The 17,314-nt window shown below is 38.3% G+C and overlaps 2 protein-coding genes across 3 annotated transcripts in view; one reads left to right on the top strand and one right to left on the bottom strand.

Annotated features, from left to right (window-relative positions):
- The window catches only part of LOC139876679 (phosphoinositide phospholipase C 2-like), a 34,042-nt gene extending 19,797 nt beyond the window's left edge, over positions 1-14,245 (top strand). The window contains exons 2-7 of one of the 2 annotated variants that reach the window (XM_071864051.1): positions 10,965-11,216; positions 11,960-12,171; positions 12,260-12,377; positions 13,237-13,389; positions 13,604-13,690; positions 13,787-14,245. In XM_071864051.1, coding sequence (XP_071720152.1) covers positions 10,965-11,216; positions 11,960-12,171; positions 12,260-12,377; positions 13,237-13,389; positions 13,604-13,690; positions 13,787-14,080 — 1,116 coding nt within the window. In that variant the 3' untranslated portion in view covers positions 14,081-14,245. The remainder of the gene's footprint in view (positions 1-10,964; positions 11,217-11,959; positions 12,172-12,259; positions 12,378-13,236; positions 13,390-13,603; positions 13,691-13,786) is intronic. The other variant, XM_071864050.1, reaches the window with a different exon arrangement.
- Positions 14,246-14,479: 234 nt separating this feature from the next.
- Positions 14,480-16,592, bottom strand: LOC139876982 (rhodanese-like domain-containing protein 10). Its single transcript, XM_071864384.1, has 2 exons — positions 16,055-16,592; positions 14,480-14,805 (listed from the first exon to the last, which is right to left on the bottom strand). Exons 1-2 carry the CDS (start codon positions 16,507-16,509, stop codon positions 14,604-14,606), a joined length of 657 nt encoding a protein of 218 aa, XP_071720485.1. The 5' UTR covers positions 16,510-16,592; the 3' UTR covers positions 14,480-14,603.
- Positions 16,593-17,314: the final 722 nt, after the last annotated feature.

Below are 17,314 nucleotides of genomic sequence, written 5' to 3'. Positions count from 1 at the left end.
TCAAGAGCTCAAGCACTAGTCGGAGGTGTTGCTCATGTTCTTCTTCGCTCTTAGAGTAGATGAGGATATCATCTATGAAGACGATAACAAACTTATCCAAGTACGGCTTGCAGACACGATTCATGAGGTCCATGAACACGGCAGGTGCATTTGTCAAACCGAATGGCATCACGAGAAACTCATAATGGCCATAACGGGTCCTGAATGCAGTTTTCATCACGTCACTTTCTTTCACCCTCAACTGGTGATAACCGGATCGCAAATCGATCTTTGAGTAGACACTCGATCCTTGTAGTTGATCAAAAAGATCGTCAATTCGTGGAAGAGGATACCGATTCTTGATAGTCAATTTGTTGAGTTCACGGTAGTCGATACACATACGGAAGGATCCATCCTTCTTCTTTACAAACAACACAGGTGCACCCCAAGGCGAGAAACTTGGTTGGATAAACCCTCGGTCAAGTAGTTCTTGTAGTTGGCTTTGTAATTCTTGCATCTTGGAAGGTGCGAGTCTATAAGGTGCGCGAGCTACAGGTGCAGCTCCTGGCACTAAATCAATCTGAAACTCTACTGCTCTCTGTGGCGGCAATCCAGTCAATTCCTCTGGGAAGACATCGGAAAATTCGTTCACAATTCGAACGTCGTTCACGCTCTTCATCTCGGTTTCTACCACTTTCACATGTGCTAGGACAGCAAAACGTCCCTTCTTCATAATCTTTTGCGCTTTCACGCAACTAATGAGGTTCAGCTTCGAGGTACATCTCTCTCCATAGATAACCAGTGGTTCGCCATCTCCTTGTAGTATGCGAAGTGCTTTATCTCCACAGATAATATCGGCTCTTATCTTGCTCAACCAATCCATACCGACGATCACGTCAAAACTTCCCAGTTTGATAGGTATCAAATCAATTTCGAAATCTGCACCAGCTATGTTGATGATAGCTCCACGACTAATATGGTCAACCTTTTCAAGTTTTCCATTGGCGACCTCGACAAGCATACTCTCTTTTAACGAGACTAATGACCAATTAATCTTATCGCAAAAATGTCTACATACATAACTTCTATCCGCACCAGTATCAAACAAGACAGAAGCTAAAAGATTGTTGATTTTGAATATACCTGTCACCAAGTCGGGATTCTCGCGTGCGTCCCTTGCATTAACATTGAAAGCTCTAGCACGCGGTGGTCCGCCGTCTTTTCGCTTATTTGGACACGCATTTCTGAAATGGCCCGTCTGTCCGCATTCGTAACACTTCCTCGGCCCTGTGGGGTTCGGCTTCCCATTCAAAGTGGTGACCTTGCAGTCTTTTCCAACATGCACAGACCGTTGGCACTTCTCGCAGACAACATTGCAATACCCAGTGTGGTGTTTGTAACACCTCTTGCATTGTGGTAAGGTTCCCTTGTAGTTCGGGTTGGAGTTGGTGTTGTTGTTGGGGTTGGGGTTTCCACCGTTGTTGTGCCTCTTGGCGGGGGTCTGGTCATAGGTTCTCCCCCTGTTGTTGTGGTTGTTGTTGTTGTTGTTGTTGTTGTTATTATCCCACTTTCGCTTTTCGCTACTACCAGCTTCAAACTTAGCCTTTTCCGGCTCATCAATAATGATTTGGTTCATGAGAGTATGCGCCATGCGCATTGCTTCGGGAATATTCGGTGGTTTGGACGATGTGACGTTTCCTTTGATGGACTTAGGGAGTCCCCAGAAGTATCTCTCCATACGCTTGAATTCCGGGGTGACCATGGTCGGACACATCAGGGCTAATTCCAAAAATCTCCTGTTGTAACTATCAAGGTCGTTCCCAACGGCCTTTAACTGCATGAATTCCATCTCCATCTTTTGTATTTCGGTTCTCGGACAATACTCATCAATCATTGCCGCTTTGAATTCCTCCCATGGCGTAGCATACGCCTCATCGATGCCTTTCGCTTGAGCTAACGTGTTCCACCACGTTAGCGCGCCGTCAGATAGCGTGCACGAAGCAAACTTGGTCTTGTTGTCCTCCGAACAGTTGCTAACTCGGAATACTGATTCAAGTTTCTCGAACCATCTGGTGAGACCAACCGGTCCCTCGGTTCCACTGAAGTTATGTGGTTTGCAGCTCTGGAATTCCTTGTAAGTACACCCATTTCGAACGGGTGGGATAACCGGTGGTGGTGGCGGTGGAGCTTGGAGGTTTCTTTCTGCTAGGGCTGCGGCTACACGTTCTTGGATCATCTCTTCAATTTGAGCAGTGGTAGGTGTGGATCGACCCTTAGCCATGGTGTTCTATACAAATATTTTGACTCAAGTCAAAATCCAGCATTCAATATATAGTAATATAGTATATAACAACCAACATGTAAACACCACAACACATGTTAATTAAGTAACGCAAGTTGATACAAGTACCGCAAAACACCATACAGTAACGTAAATAGAACACTTGTGCAAAAAGTAACATCACAAAGTTTCCATTCATTAATAATAAGTTTCATACATCATGATAGATTCGTACAATACATAAGTGAAATATGAAATTACAGCTAGATTACATCATGAAATCTAAATACAAAAGTTCCTACGGTGAAGGTGGGTGTAGGATGTCGAAGGTGGGTGTAGGATGTCTAAAACCTGAGCCAACTGCTCCTCGAGCTCAGTAACCCGAGCTCGGAGGATTCCCACCTCCCTTGTCAATTCCTCGACAGTGGGAGCTGGTGGGGCGGGCGGTGCTGGTGGTGCAGGTGGAGCGGGTGATGCTGGTGGAGCGGGTGGTGCAGACCGCACGAAGCGGGGTGCAGATGTCCCGGCTCCAGAAATAGTCAGCACGTAACGAGGTGCCTTACGTATGAGTGGGTCGGCAGGGTACGGCACAAGCCGCTTACGGGCAGTAACCCTCCGACGCCGACCAAAAGCGTCAGTGAAAGCAAGACATCCATTCACCCCTGGAATGACGGTACTATCAGGACGGTACCGCTTCTTCGGTGGGGTAGAGGGTGGCTGAATAGGTATATCAGCAGGGTCCTCGTTGTCACTGGAGGGTGATGAGGAATCATATGATGAAGAATCGGCGGATGATGAGTCATCCGAATCATGTGGTGGTGACACGGGTGGCTGAACTGGCAGTCCGAAGGCGGCCAACATCTCTCTGTGTCTGAATGGCGGAATCGGCACTAAACGTCCATCTGGAGCGCGTCGGCACGGCATGCGCATAAGGTTACGGAATGGCCCTTCCCCGAACTCCGCGGGGATCACAACACCACCGATGCGGGGCTGTGACTCCGAGGATCCGGGAGCAGACGGAGCTGGAATCTCCGTAGGGTCCATGTGTCCGTCAATAGTAGCCACTGGTGTAGGCGGCTGGCTGCTAGTCCCGGAAGATGAAGCGCCGGGGTCACTCGTGCGTATCGGGATCGGTGGATCGGCAACGGTGGTAGGTGGGGTAGCTGAAGAGTCTAAACTGCCCAAAACGATAGCAGGTGGTACATCCGACATCTGAACAAGGAAAAATAAATTTTCCATGTCAGTAAGTCATAAAGCAAGCACGTATTAGGCCAACAGTTTAAATCATGTATAACAATAAGTAGCATGGCAATAATAATGAATCGTACAGAAGTAGCATGCAATCGGAAGCAAGTAATATCATATAGTAGTGAAATCATGTAGTAGCATACGGCATATAGCAGTAAAAGTAAGCAGCAGCATGCAGTAAGTTCAGCGGAAACAAGTAAACTAGCAAGTTGTAGATTAGTCCTATTAGTGAATCCTACTCGGGTCGGTCTTAGACTTCACTAATGCAACCTAATTCCCTACAACCAACGCTCTGATACCAAATGTGATGCCCCGTACAAAACCATCGTGTACGAATCATCAACAACAGGATCATTACAAGGTTAAGTACTATATGCGATTTCAAAAAGAGTTTGCATTCATAAATAAAGTGATGTCTAAACCAACATCGAATGTTTTACAATCCAAAAGCATGCTTCACTAAGTAGAAGCAAATAATAAGTGTATGTGACCACAATGGTCGTTACAAGTCATAGTTTAAAAGTACTAAAGTTTGAATGCAAGGTAAAGTAGTTCATGCGATGACAACTCTAAGCAGCGGGTGTCTACAGCACGACTAGTACACAGCGGAAGCTAACCTCAAGCACCTGAGAAAAACATGCTTAAAAATGTCAACACAAAGGTTGGTGAGCTATAGTTTAAGTATAACAGTATGTAAGGTAGGCCACGAGATTTCAGTGCTACAAAGAGCGTTTCAAAACAGTATGATAAAGTATATGTTAACCGTGGGCACTTGGTAACTAACTTAACGTTTATACCCCCTGAAAGTACACTTGGCAAGTGCGTATGTCTACGAAGTATTAAACACTCGTTAAATGCTAGCGCTACTAGCCCGAGTGGGGATGTCAAACCCTATGGATCTATATCTAAGATTCGCGTTCACGGTTCAAAAACCAATGATTAAACGTTACCGAGCTAAAGGGAATGTTTCTGCCGTTGTATAATCCACACATATATAAGTTTAAGTACTCGTGCCTAGTATGTAAAACATAAAATCAGCATGTATTCTCAGTTCCCAAAATAAGTTAAAGTAAAAAGGGAATGCTATAACTCACAATGATAATGTAGCGGTAAAAGTCGAGTCGGGAAAAGTGTGCAAGTAATCGGTCCGAAAGGTCCAACGAGTCCTCAACCTAAGTCAAATAGTACTAAGTCAGTAAATCGTCTTAATAGGTTTAAAAGTATGTAAATAAGGTCTTAAGGGTCATCATCATTCATCATTAACAAAAGGTGTAAAGTAGGTTTCGTTCATGAAAGTAGTTTAAAACAAAGGCTGACTTCAGTTAGTCACCATGGCCTCTACCCTTACTGAATTAAGGTGAGACCAGTGGCCATGGCTCCGTATATGAGTCCTTTAAGTGTGGTACAATTTACAGAAGCAAACTCGTCTTCGTTTGACCGTGGCGACGGTCTAAGTGCGAGTAGGTCAGAAATTTCTGCACAACGTTAAAAGGACATAGTGACGATCGGAGGGCCATAAATCCTAAACCGTAACTCGGATTAAGACGAGTCCTATATGAAAAGTTATCTAATCGAAAAGATCTATTTGAAATTCAAGGTCTCAGTAGCCCAGATCTACTGGTCTGTTACAGAAACAGTAGGACAGAGGGCTGTAAACAGAAAACAGGAAGTTAAAAGTGAGTTCTGGTGGTCTTGGTGCTTGATGCTTATTACGGTTCTCATCCTTGATGCGTATAGCTTCAAGTGTACAAATCATTGATGTGTTTACATCATCTTTACCAAGTTTTGACCATCATAACCCTAATGTAAGTCTAAGACATGAAGCACAACTCACTTAAGAGTTGTATGAAGTTTGATGAACCAAAGTTACATCAAAGTCTTAGATCTAACACATAATGAACATTAAAAGTAAAAACAAGTTACAAACTTGAAGTAAACTTATGAAATCAAGATCTTAAGTAGTAGAACATAGTTCTTAGTTAGATCTTGAAGATCCAAGACTCAAAAGTCTAGATCTAACATAAGTGTACAAAGTTATAATTAAAAAGTTTCATTTACATGTTCTTGAACTTTTAAAGTTACTTTTAGTTCAAGATTAATGAGATCAAAGTTAACTAGTAACATTTGACCAATCACAACCAACAAACAAGAAATTAAAGTGCATAAAATGAAGTGATAAACTAAGTAAACAAGTAAAAGGTTCATGGTTTGTTCATACTTTTAAAGATTCAACCAAGGTTTAATCTTTAAGTAAAGTAAACTTTAAGTTTACTTCAAGAACTACAAGTATGATTTTAACCAACACATGAACTTGCAATCTTTTAAGAAAGTATATGTAGAACATAAACTAGTAAGTTTAGTTCTTGAGTGTTCTTGAAATTACAACATAAATGAAGAATGAAACTAGTGAGTTTGATTCTTGTATATGTAAGTAAGTAACAAAGTAACAACAACTAGAAATTAAGTAACAAATAACAACATGAAACAAGTAACAACAAACAACAAAGAGTGATGATGATTGTGTAGCCAAGTGCTACGATTTTGGACAAGGAAAAAGGAAGGAGAAATTGTTCAAGTCACTTACAAGAAAGAGAGAAAAAAGAGAGAAAAGATGAAGCAAGTGAGTAGGTGTTTTTGAGAGAGTAAACAAGTGAGCAAGTAGTAATGAAAAATGAAACCAAAACTCCCATCATAAGGCCTATAGGCCACGGTTTTGCTGCAGAAAATTGGAGAGGGATGAAGTCCAAAATGTAATTGCATGTTAAAGCTTGAAAAGGTGGATAAAAGATGGCTATGCATGGGGATAAGGTGCTAACTATATTCCAAGTCTTTTAACTAGCTAGTTATAATTAAATGGATACTTACATGCATGAATGGGCTAAATAAGTCCATTAAAGTGTAGGGTGGGCTTCTAAAGTCCACTAATACTAATAAAGGCCCAAGTTCAAATAAAAGCCCAAGTAGGTATGTAATTAACAAGTTAATCCAATTAAAAGCCCAAATAACTAACTAACAACTTTAGTTAATTAAAATGATCAATAAACTTAATCATGAATGCAAATAATATCTAAAAATATTATTCGTGAAAGTTCCGGGTGTCACAAAGACGTTTCGGGCAATTTAAAGTCAAGTTCGGGCAATCATGGCAACATGTAAATGTAATAACATACATTCGTTTAATCAAGCGTATTAATAATAATAATTATTAATAAATAAACGTTGGAAAATCCAGGGTCGTTACAAGTTTGCTGTTAACACAATATCATCAACATATAAGAGCAGGTAAGCAATATCATATCCCTGCCGATAAATAAATAATGAAGTGTCACACCGACTGTGGTGAAAACCAATCCGCTGAGCATACCCTGCAAATCGCTGAAACCATGCACGGGGGGCCTGTTTGAGGCGATATAAAGATTTCTGCAAAAGGAAAACATGATCGGGATATCGAGGATCCCGAAACCTTGGGGGCTAATGCATGTAAACGGTCTCTGAAAGTTGTCCATGAAGAAAGGCGTTCTTGACATCTAGCTGATGAACGGGCCAGTGTCGAGAGATAGCCAAACTCAGAACGGTGTGTATCGTAGCCGGTTTGACAATCGGACTAAAGGTCTCATTACAATCAATACCAACCTGCTGACTGCACCCGTTAGCAACGAGGCGAGCCTTATATCTGCTCAAGCTACCATCTGCATTAAACTTGTGCTTAAATAACCACATGGAGCGAACAATGTTCGTGTCCGATGGGCGTGGCACAAGTTTCCAAGTACTATTATTAATTAAAGAATTATATTCGTCTGTCATAGCTTGTTTCAAGTTGGGGTCATGGAGAGCATCTGGGTAGGTACGTGGGATGGGGGAAATGGGAGAGGTATGAAGATTAAGACGTTGAACGGGTTTGGTGATGCCAACCCGTGTACGTGTAACCATGGGGTGCGTGGATTGGGTAGTAGATGGTGGTGGAACAGTGGTGGCGGTAGTCTCAGTAGGAGGAGACTGTGTCTCCGGTGCTGGTAGAGGTGGTGGAGGTGGGGGAGGCGGTGGAGATGGGGGAGTAGTTGGAAGTGATGAATTGTGCGAGAAAAAATGTTGGGTGGAGGATCAAGAAAATCATAAGATGGTGGTTGAGTAGGTGTCATGGAGCCATAAGGGAATTCGGTTTCGTCAAATGTGACATGACGAGAGAGAATAATCTTGTTTGTGGCAAGATCAAGACATCGATACCCACGATGGTTAGATGGGTACCCGAGAAAGATGCAAGGAGTGGAGCGAGGAGCACGTTTGTTGGTAGTATTGAGATGGGGGAAGCACATGCACCCGAAAACACGAAGGGTGGAATAATTTGGTGGTTGTTTATATAAGCGAGTGTGTGGGATCTAGTTGTTAATGGCAGATGATGGAAGAAGGTTGAGAAGATATGTGGCCATGTTAAGGGTTTCAACTTAAAACGTCGGAGGAAGGTGAGCCTGAAAGAGGAGAGTGCGGACAAGATTGTTAATAGTTTGGATCATTCTTTCTGATTTTCCATTTTGCTGAGAGGTTTGAGGGCATGAGAAACGGATTTGAATACCAATGGTTTGACAAAGTTGTTGCATAGAGTTGTTGTCAAATTCACCACCATGATCACATTGAAATGCCTTAATTTCAGAATGAAATTGAGTTTTAATGTAAGCACGAAATTGTACAAATATATTGAAAACATCAGATTTATTTAGCAAAGGAAATACCCATAGATAATGTGAAAAATGATCTAAGAAAATGACAGTATTTTACACCGCTTAGACTCGGAACTGGAGAAGTCCACAAGTCCGAGTGTACAATATCAAATAATGAAGAAACACTAGAACTAGAAACGGAAAATGGAAGTCTCACATGTTTTCCCAGTTGACAAGCATGACAAAGTGGAGGAGATTTCATTGTATCACAGATTATTGCACGACTAGAAAGTAAACGACGAAAAACATCATTGCCGGGATGCCCGAGGCGTTGATGCCAGGTTGTAGGAGTGGTGATAAGAGCTTGATGAATAGGCTTTGAGACTGGAGGGGTAACAGGGTAGAGATCTCCGGTGCTGTCACACCGGAGGCGAAGGTGTCGAGTCAAATAATCTTTCACAGAAAAATCAAACTCGTCAAATTCAATAGAGACTTTATTATCACGAGTAAACTGACAAACGGATATGAGATTTTTGATAATATTCGGGGTAACTAAAATGTTATTGAGGTGGAGAGGGCGGTGTAGGTTTGGAAGCATGCTATGGCCAGTGTTAGTAACCGGAATTGTGTTACCATCACCAACAACGACAGAAGGATATATGCGATTATTAAAAATAGTACTCAGATTATTAACGCTAGAGGTAAGATGAGAAGATGCACATGTGTCCATGTTCCAAGTTGCGGAACCAAGATTATGTAAAGTGGTGTTGAATGCGTGTGGCGTTTTAGTTTCCTGACCTGTAAAAGAAACAGGTGGTGGGCCAAGAATAGAACATTGTTGGGCTGTTGGATATGCGTGGACCTGCTTTACATCGCCTAAGCCATATAGGGCTAGCATCTTACTTTGGGCTTCAATAATGTTAAGTAATTGAGCATGTGATAGACTACTATATTGTTGCCAAATTCCAAATTCCATTGCCGTAATTATGAAAAAAAGGGAAAATAAAAGAGGTTGAAATTTACTTTTGCGAGACGCCTTGTTGGTTCACCAGTGGAAAAATAGGAGTAAGGGTGCGTTTGTTTGCCTCTTAATGGAATGATTCAGCGCTGAATGCTGAACCATTCAGCATTCAGCGTGTTTGTTTCTGACCTCTGAATGACATATGGTGCTGAATGGTTCAGAATTCAGTGCTGAACCATTCAGAGTTGAAACACTCTCTTAATCATTAAGAGCCTAATTGTTCTGTAAAATTCTTTTCAAATCACACCCAGAACGTGTAACCAACAAGTATATTGTATTTTTTATTCATGTAACACGTCAATAAGGTAATTTTACTCGATTCATATCGTTCATTTAAAATGATTATCAAACAGCTTATTTTCATTCAGAGCAAACTTTATTCAGAGGCTCTGAACCATTCAGATTCTGAACCATTCAGCGCTAAATCATTCAGTTTTATCAAACGAACCCTAAGTGTGAAAGCAAAATTAAAAGGCAATATGAAAAGCAATATTGAAATCTAATATAGAAATTGCCTGTTTACGTGTATAGACCTTCAAGAGCTTTTTCCTTTCTTTGTACAAAGAATCCACACAAAAGGAATATTAATTGTTGTGGTCGGTGTATGAGGCTAGAGAAATTGAACTCTTGCAGTAGAAACAATTGAAGAAGAAAAGATCAAAACTTGCGTCGTATTTTTATCAATAAGCCGTAGGATTTTTTTTTGTTAGGAGAATTTTTAGCTCTGATTACCATGATAAAGAATGATGTGTTTTTTTTGATTGATTTCCAAACATAACACAAAGCCATATAACCCTAATCAAACTAATTGGGCTGAGCCTATACAATACTAATAATATGAGCTATGAACTAAATATCTAGTCTAACATAACTATCTGTCAACAAATTTTGGTCAAATATGTTGTTGATTACTTAATTATCTACTTAATTATCGTCCAAATGATGCGAACATTTGGGTTATTAGTGTAATATTTATGATATGTATGAATAAAGAAAATTTGTAGTTCATTTATACTTTTCGTCCCTAAAAAGCATCCAAGATCCGTCACTGCTTATCTTAAAGTATAATTTCAAGGAACCTAAACCAAATCGTGTCAGCGTAAAGGAATTTTTACTTTTATTTTATATTAAGTGTTGTTTGGATATAAGTCGGTTTGGGAAGGATATTCTTTTTCTAAGTCTTTTATAATTCTAGGTCTTTTATAAACCCACATTTCTTCGGATTAAGTGAAATGAAACAGCAATTTAACTTTTTGGATTAAAAGCTATATAGAAACAAACCACACAGACTAGCGTGAGTGGCCACTGAGTTACCCGATGAAGCACACCACTCGGGTTCGAATCTTGACAAAGCCATTTCGTTCAAAAAGGGAGTGTGACCAGAGCGTGCGCCTTGTGCGCAATTCACCGGTACCAGGTCTCGCGCTTAGGCGGCTTGATTACCCGAGGTTTATGGGGGAGCAATTTACTTATTCATAGGGAGGTTTCATCGCAAATCCATAAAAAAGCTATATAGAAACAGATAAATAAGTGGAAACTAATAGTTTTTAATATATATTATTGAAGTCTCCATATTTAAAAAATTATTGTTCTTTTTTCATGATCTTCAAGCTTAAATACTTATGCAGAAAGAGTGGGTAACCTTTGGTTCACGTGACTACAAACTTTTGTACATACAAAATAATTGTTGTATTAAATCTTTAACGATTTACAATCTCAAAAAAGCCTCATTTGGGTTTACTGACTTATGCCTAATGACGATCATATACTGTTTTGTTAGATGGTGACCGAAACTTATGGAGATGTCTTGTATACGTACACTGGAACAGACGCTATGAAAGATTTTCCGTCCCCTGAGTCACTAAAGAAACGAATTGTGGTCTCAACGAAACCACCGAAAGAGTATTTAGACACCACCAAAAGTATGAAAGAACATGACGAAGACTCGGTGAAAATAAATGCCTCAGCTGAAGAGGATGTATGGGGTGTAGAATTATCAGACCCTTTTGAGAAACAGAAACTCATAGATGAGGTTGGTTACTTACTTTTACTTATTCATATAATAATAACAAATCAATCTATTCGACATTGAGTAAATTATACCGATAGTACATGAAATTACACCAATAATCCTTATCTTTTGAAAATCACACAGTGTTCTTGTAGTATTCATAAAATTACACCAATTGTCTTTTCTTTTAATAATTTCAACGATTGTCCTTGGCTTGCCTAAAAGTGTATGTTGATGGTCCCTAATTTACATAAAATGTGCATTGATAATCCCTTTAATTAGCACGCATTTTAAGTAAGTCGGGACCGCCGACCTACATTGTTATGTAAGTAAGGACAATCTGTGTAATTTTTAAAAGATAAGGACGATTGGTTTATTTCATGAAAATCATAGGGACGACCGTCGTCCACTACCAAATCAATCAGCGATAATTAGTATAATTTGCAGAGATAAGAAGAGTTGATGTAAATTCATGTAAACCACAAGTACTACCGCTATAATTCACTCTTTTTAGTTTATGCATAGACATATATTTACATTTATGCAGAATCATGAACAATGCCAATAATCTGAGAAGGCCGAAAAAATCTTTAAAACTGTTCATTAGGCTTTTGAATGTGCAGAAATTAGCTTGATTATAAAACCCTTATTTACAGGATTTCAAGTGTAAAGATTACATATGAAACAAAATGATGAAATTTATATGAAATCGATAATATAAGTTACAAGAATTTTGGTTGAAAAAAAGATGATATTTTATATAGGATCACAAGGATGAAGATTTTCAATATGAAGAAGAGACTGTAAAACAAAATGTGGAGCCTGAGTACAAACAACTTATCGCAATTCAAGCGAAGAAACTAAAAGGAGGTGTAAAAGACTGGTTACATGATGATCCTACAGCAGCTAAGCGGATTAGCTTAAGGGAAACACGACTCGAAAAGGCCATTGAGAATCATGCAGCAGATGTCATTAGGTAAAAATACAGTTTGTTTGAAATCTAGACTATTTAAGTGATTATTAATGTGAGTATGTGACTGAAGATTGTTTCATTTCTGTGTAAGGTTTACGCAAAGGAACTTGTTGAGGGTGTTTCCAAAAGGGTCACGAGTTGATTCATCAAACTACAATCCGTTAATCGGTTGGACTCATGGAGCTCAAATGGTTGCATTCAATATGCAGGTTCGTTCCCTTCAGATTTCGTTTCATTTTGAGTGACTTGCTGCTGTTCTGTGGGGCTAATCACCAAAACGATCATTTTTTTAATGAAATATAACAACTTGCCCAAAAAGTAACAAATTTGTGAAAATGCCCTCGTCATTCGCAAGGCGGCATTGCGAATTGCATTAAAAAACGGTCATTACCGGAAAATTATTCGGTCTATAACCGGTTTTTTGGGCTTGCGACTAGGGACAATTTCAGGTCACGAACTGAAATTTTTCGGTCATGACCAGTTTTTTAGATCACAACCTATAAATATTGAAATGTCATATTTAGTAAATAACCCTTGTTTTGTCCCAAATGAATTCAATTGGTCCATTTGGGACTATTGTTAGCACCATATCCAAATGGGCTAAAGCTATAAAGCATGTAAGATTGTACGGGTCGGATTAGGTTGTGTAAATTACACTTGTTTGTCCTTTTTCTTAATGGTATAGATGATTAAAGTGAATACTTTACTTTAATTAATTATTAATTAATTAATTACTATGATTACAAAAGCCATAATATGATAATAGGACAATAATCTAATATTTGGAATGATAGGATTTAACAAAACTTGCGAGTATTTCAAAAAGTTCAATTCTTTATATGATATAAGTTGTTAATTTTAGTTCATAAAAATAAGATTGTAAATTAGCATCTAATCAAGAAATTTAATAGAATATGAAATCAGTATTAGTCAACCCATACCGAAGTCATTTGATCCTTTTAAAATTACATGTTTTGACCCGTTACCCAATTTGACACAACATTCCCTACTTTACAAAAAGTAATCTTTTTTTGTTTTTTTTTTCTTTTTTTTTTTTTTACATTACAGACCCATGGAAGGTCATTGTGGTTGATGCAAGGAATGTTTAGAGCCAACGGAGGTTGCGGATACGTGAAAAAACCAGATTTTTTACTTGAAAATGGCGATGTTGACAAGATCTTCGATCCTAAAGCTACACTCCCTGTCAAGAAGACTCTCAAGGTATCGTGTAAACTGTAATGTGTATAACATTTTTTTGTATCCGTTCGGGCTCGAGTTTTTGACTCACTTTGCAAGCTGACTAATCTCGAGGCAACAACCTGCTTTGCAAGCTCTGTGTAGTCATGCATGATGCAAGCTGCTTCATTGTGTATAAACATGTGGATCACAAGTTCAAGGTTTATTCGAATATACAAATATTTTTATTCATTTGCAGGTCAAAGTATATATGGGAGATGGGTGGCATTTAGATTTTAAAAGAACACATTTTGATGTATATTCACCACCCGATTTCTACGTCAAGGTTGACTTTTATTCCCTTCTTGCAATTTAGTTGACTTTTTATCGTACTTTGACTTTTTTAGCGTTGAGATTATTATAAGTTATTCCATTTTTTCAGGTTGGAATAGCGGGAGTTGGAGCTGATTCAATGATGAAGAAAACGAAGATCATACAAGACGATTGGATCCCAAAATGGGAAGAAGAATTTGAGTTCCCATTAACGGTTCCAGAACTTGCATTGCTTCGTGTTGAGGTACATGAATATGATATGACCGAAAAAGATGATTTTGGAGGCCAAACTTGTCTTCCTGTTTTTGAATTACGGTCAGGGATTCGAGCTGTACCCCTTCATGATGAAAAGGGTAATAAATACAAGTCAGTGAAGCTGCTTATGCGTTTTGAATTCGTATGATTCTTTGTAACTATATATCTTGGTTTTTCTTTTTTTGTAATACTTCAATATGTAAATGTTTTTGTGAGTGTTTGAATTCATAGAATGATTTTTATATACAATGAGGAATAAAGAATGTTTAATCTTGTTTTCAGCATGATCTGTAATAATGGAACTATAGTCAAATACCTTAAATTTCAACTTTCAAATTGATGTTATTTCATTGTTTTTTAACATAGTTTGAGTGCTTACCTTACAAAACAATTAACACAACATTAGACACCAACAGACTTTTTGGTGTAAAATAAGTTATTAATGTATATAACTTGGAAGATTTGTGACATTAATTTTGACCTAAAAATTCAAAGGTTTTAAAAGCAATTGGCAATAAAGTAAGTAGTAGGCTGGTAGCTCATATCATGCAAAAATCATACCATTTGTACATCAATTCTTAATATGAGTTGAAAAGTGATGAAAAACTTGAAAAGGTGAGTCAACAGATCTACTGATGTTTGACTGATATGGTCAAAAGTCAACATGTAAATTAATTATTCTTTCCTACAGCTTGTAACAAGATAAGGACCTTAAGAAAGTAATAAGATGCACCTCCAATTGTGGCATACTGTAACTTTTCAGGCCCTTCGACTTCCGGGAAATCTTCATCAACGGCACGGTTGAATCCTCCAGCCAACCATCCCAAATTCGTGTATCCGTTTTTATGTAACTTTGAAGTTGCCATCATTGACCTGCAACATAATAACAAAAGTTTGAAACATAACGTCTATTTTTTCTTCTTTTTAAGAGGTTGAAGCATTGCACTTTTGTTTCAATATTGCCAGCAGTTTTGAATAACTGGAATGCAACCTCCTCGCGCACCAATAATAAAGGAAAAAAGATCGAGTGGCTAGATTGGTTGTCAAATCCGATTCAATATTGTATAGATTAGTTGTTCTTGTATATTAGTCGTTGATCTTTCAGGTTGCTTTCTTTGCAACAAGTAGTCTTCGTGTCCATAGTGCCCCACGTCATGTAATGGGCAACTATGTCTCGTGTTGTATCTTTGCTTCTCGTGCTTATAAAAATTTTGCCTTTCGAAAAAGAAAAAAAAAAATCGACATAAGCTTTAGGATGACATGGTGTAAATGGTCAACAAGTTGCTGATCATTTTTTAAGAAATAATTCGCTATATCGAAATAGATTTCAAACTCGAGTGGTGAAGCCACTTAAATACCCAAATGGAAAAATTGTGTAGGATCAAAAGGTGTATGTTTGGCAGGGACACCCCGACCCTGTGTTTCCTATAGAAACCCATCAGACCCACTCGAAAGATTCGGATGCCGTAAAATTACCTCCACCGGGTCCCCACACGGAGCAATCATCATCTCGCTGCCACAAGAATACGAGTGGAGATCGGAAAATCGCCATTTTTAAGATAAGCTTCCACATGGCAGGTCCTAGCTTCAAAGATATTGAGTACCACCGACCTAATGCTACATTGGTCTAGTTAGTGGTTTTTGCCCCTACCATTGAAGGTAAAAATGATATGTGCTGTTAGCTGCACAAATCTTGCAGACTGCCTTCTGAATCAAACATGGTCCTTAAATATATACATATAAGATTATGATATTATGGACCAATTCCACTCTAAATGCACACCTCGCAGAAGGTCCTTATATCTAGGTTCAAACCTTACTAACATCGTATTTTGGGTGGTCTGTTAAAGAGTCGGACGATCACTAAATGACCTGATTAGGTCGCATACATCAAAGTAAAAATATTTATGATCCGTATTCATTTTCTTGACCTTTTTAAATGCAACTACATGCAAGCAGCCCACATCATTTCCCATTAATAAGATATTACAATTGATGATTTTAACATTTAAATTTAATGTGTGTGTGAAGGCAAAGGCAATACAGAATACCTATTTTATCATTAATCATAAAATAACTAAACTAATTTAAATGTTGAATTTATCAATTACATAAATGGTACCTTAAACCTTCACCACAAGCAATAAGGACCTTGGTGGTCTTATCAGGAACCATTTTCTCTACTTGATCAACAAAATCAGGATTCATCATTGTAAAATTTTGACCAGTCCATGCACCAATATAACCAAAATGAACCCATTTCTTTAACAATGTGATGGGACCATTATCCATGTCTTGAACAAACAATGGCACGTGCATGGACCCTGACACACGTGACTTCTCTCTTTCCCATTCTGGCCTAATGTCCAAGAGTTGATATCCATCCTCATTAATGGCTTTTACGGCATCTTTAGGAAGAATGGCAACTACTGTGCCGGATTGTATTAGTTGTTTACCGTTGCCGGAGACTGCGTGGAGTTTAACGGTGGTTGGACGGTGGTGGGGAGAGGTGGTGAAGAGTGGTGGTTTTGGATGGTTCAAAGAGAATGTGTGAAGATTGTTTACTTGGATTTCCATCTATCTAAATCTCTCTCTCCTTATCAAAGACCAATGGCCAATATACCATACCATGTGTACATAATGAAAGAAAAAAGATAGATATTTAATAAAAAATAAATGATAAGATGAAAGTTTTCAGATTGTGTGTACACAATCTAAGAAATAAAATAAACTAGTTCATTGACCCGTGAATTCACGGGTTGATGCAGAAATCTATATTATAATATCAGTGTCATTGACCCGTTAATTAATATTTATTACTCCGTATTTACTTAATTTAATTGAATTTAAATATTCATAATATATATAATTTATTATAAAAGAATCTTTTGAACAATAACCATAAATCTCCTACTCCCCAAGTTTTCGGGAAATTGAAGAACATAAATGACGTTAAGAGTTTCGTGTTACCACTCGTTGATATCCCTGTTGATCGATCACTGTAGTAGTTACCCTTGTGTGCTCCTCTTTGCTTTGTCCATTCCCCATTGCTGTCGTCGAAATCTTCTGTTGGATATGCCGTCGCAGTGTTTCTCACTCTAGAAGTTTCTTACTCACACATTCTCTCTCTATTTACTCTTATGCCAATACAATATTGTAACTTCTTTTTTAGAAGTGTTTAGTAAAACTAAGTTGTTTACATTCAAAGATATTGAAAAAATTTTTTTGAATAACTATATAAATAAATTAGAACAACAACAAACATAATCCCACATGCGTGGGGTATGGGAAACTATATAAATAAATTGTGTAGCCTTAAGATGTTGAGCATTGTGAAAGCTTGTCAAATATATATTTCTAATGTATTTTCATTAGCCATTCA

Source organism: Rutidosis leptorrhynchoides, chromosome 11 (assembly GCF_046630445.1).
Source record: "Rutidosis leptorrhynchoides isolate AG116_Rl617_1_P2 chromosome 11, CSIRO_AGI_Rlap_v1, whole genome shotgun sequence".
Classification (NCBI taxonomy): domain Eukaryota; kingdom Viridiplantae; phylum Streptophyta; class Magnoliopsida; order Asterales; family Asteraceae; genus Rutidosis; species Rutidosis leptorrhynchoides.
The sequence above is the reverse complement of the archived record's forward strand: the minus strand, read 5'-3'. Positions and strand labels throughout refer to the sequence as shown.

What these genes read in the sequence shown, in the direction of transcription:
- LOC139876982 (XM_071864384.1), bottom strand. Translation starts at nt 16,509, where the DNA reads ATGGAAATCCAAGTAAACAATCTTCACACATTCTCTTTGAACCATCCA. An exon ending in GCTTGTGGTGAAGGTTTAAG is followed by an intron (nt 14,806 to 16,054) that starts GTACCATTTATG and finishes ATTATGTTGCAG; the next exon opens with GTCAATGATGGCAACTTCAA.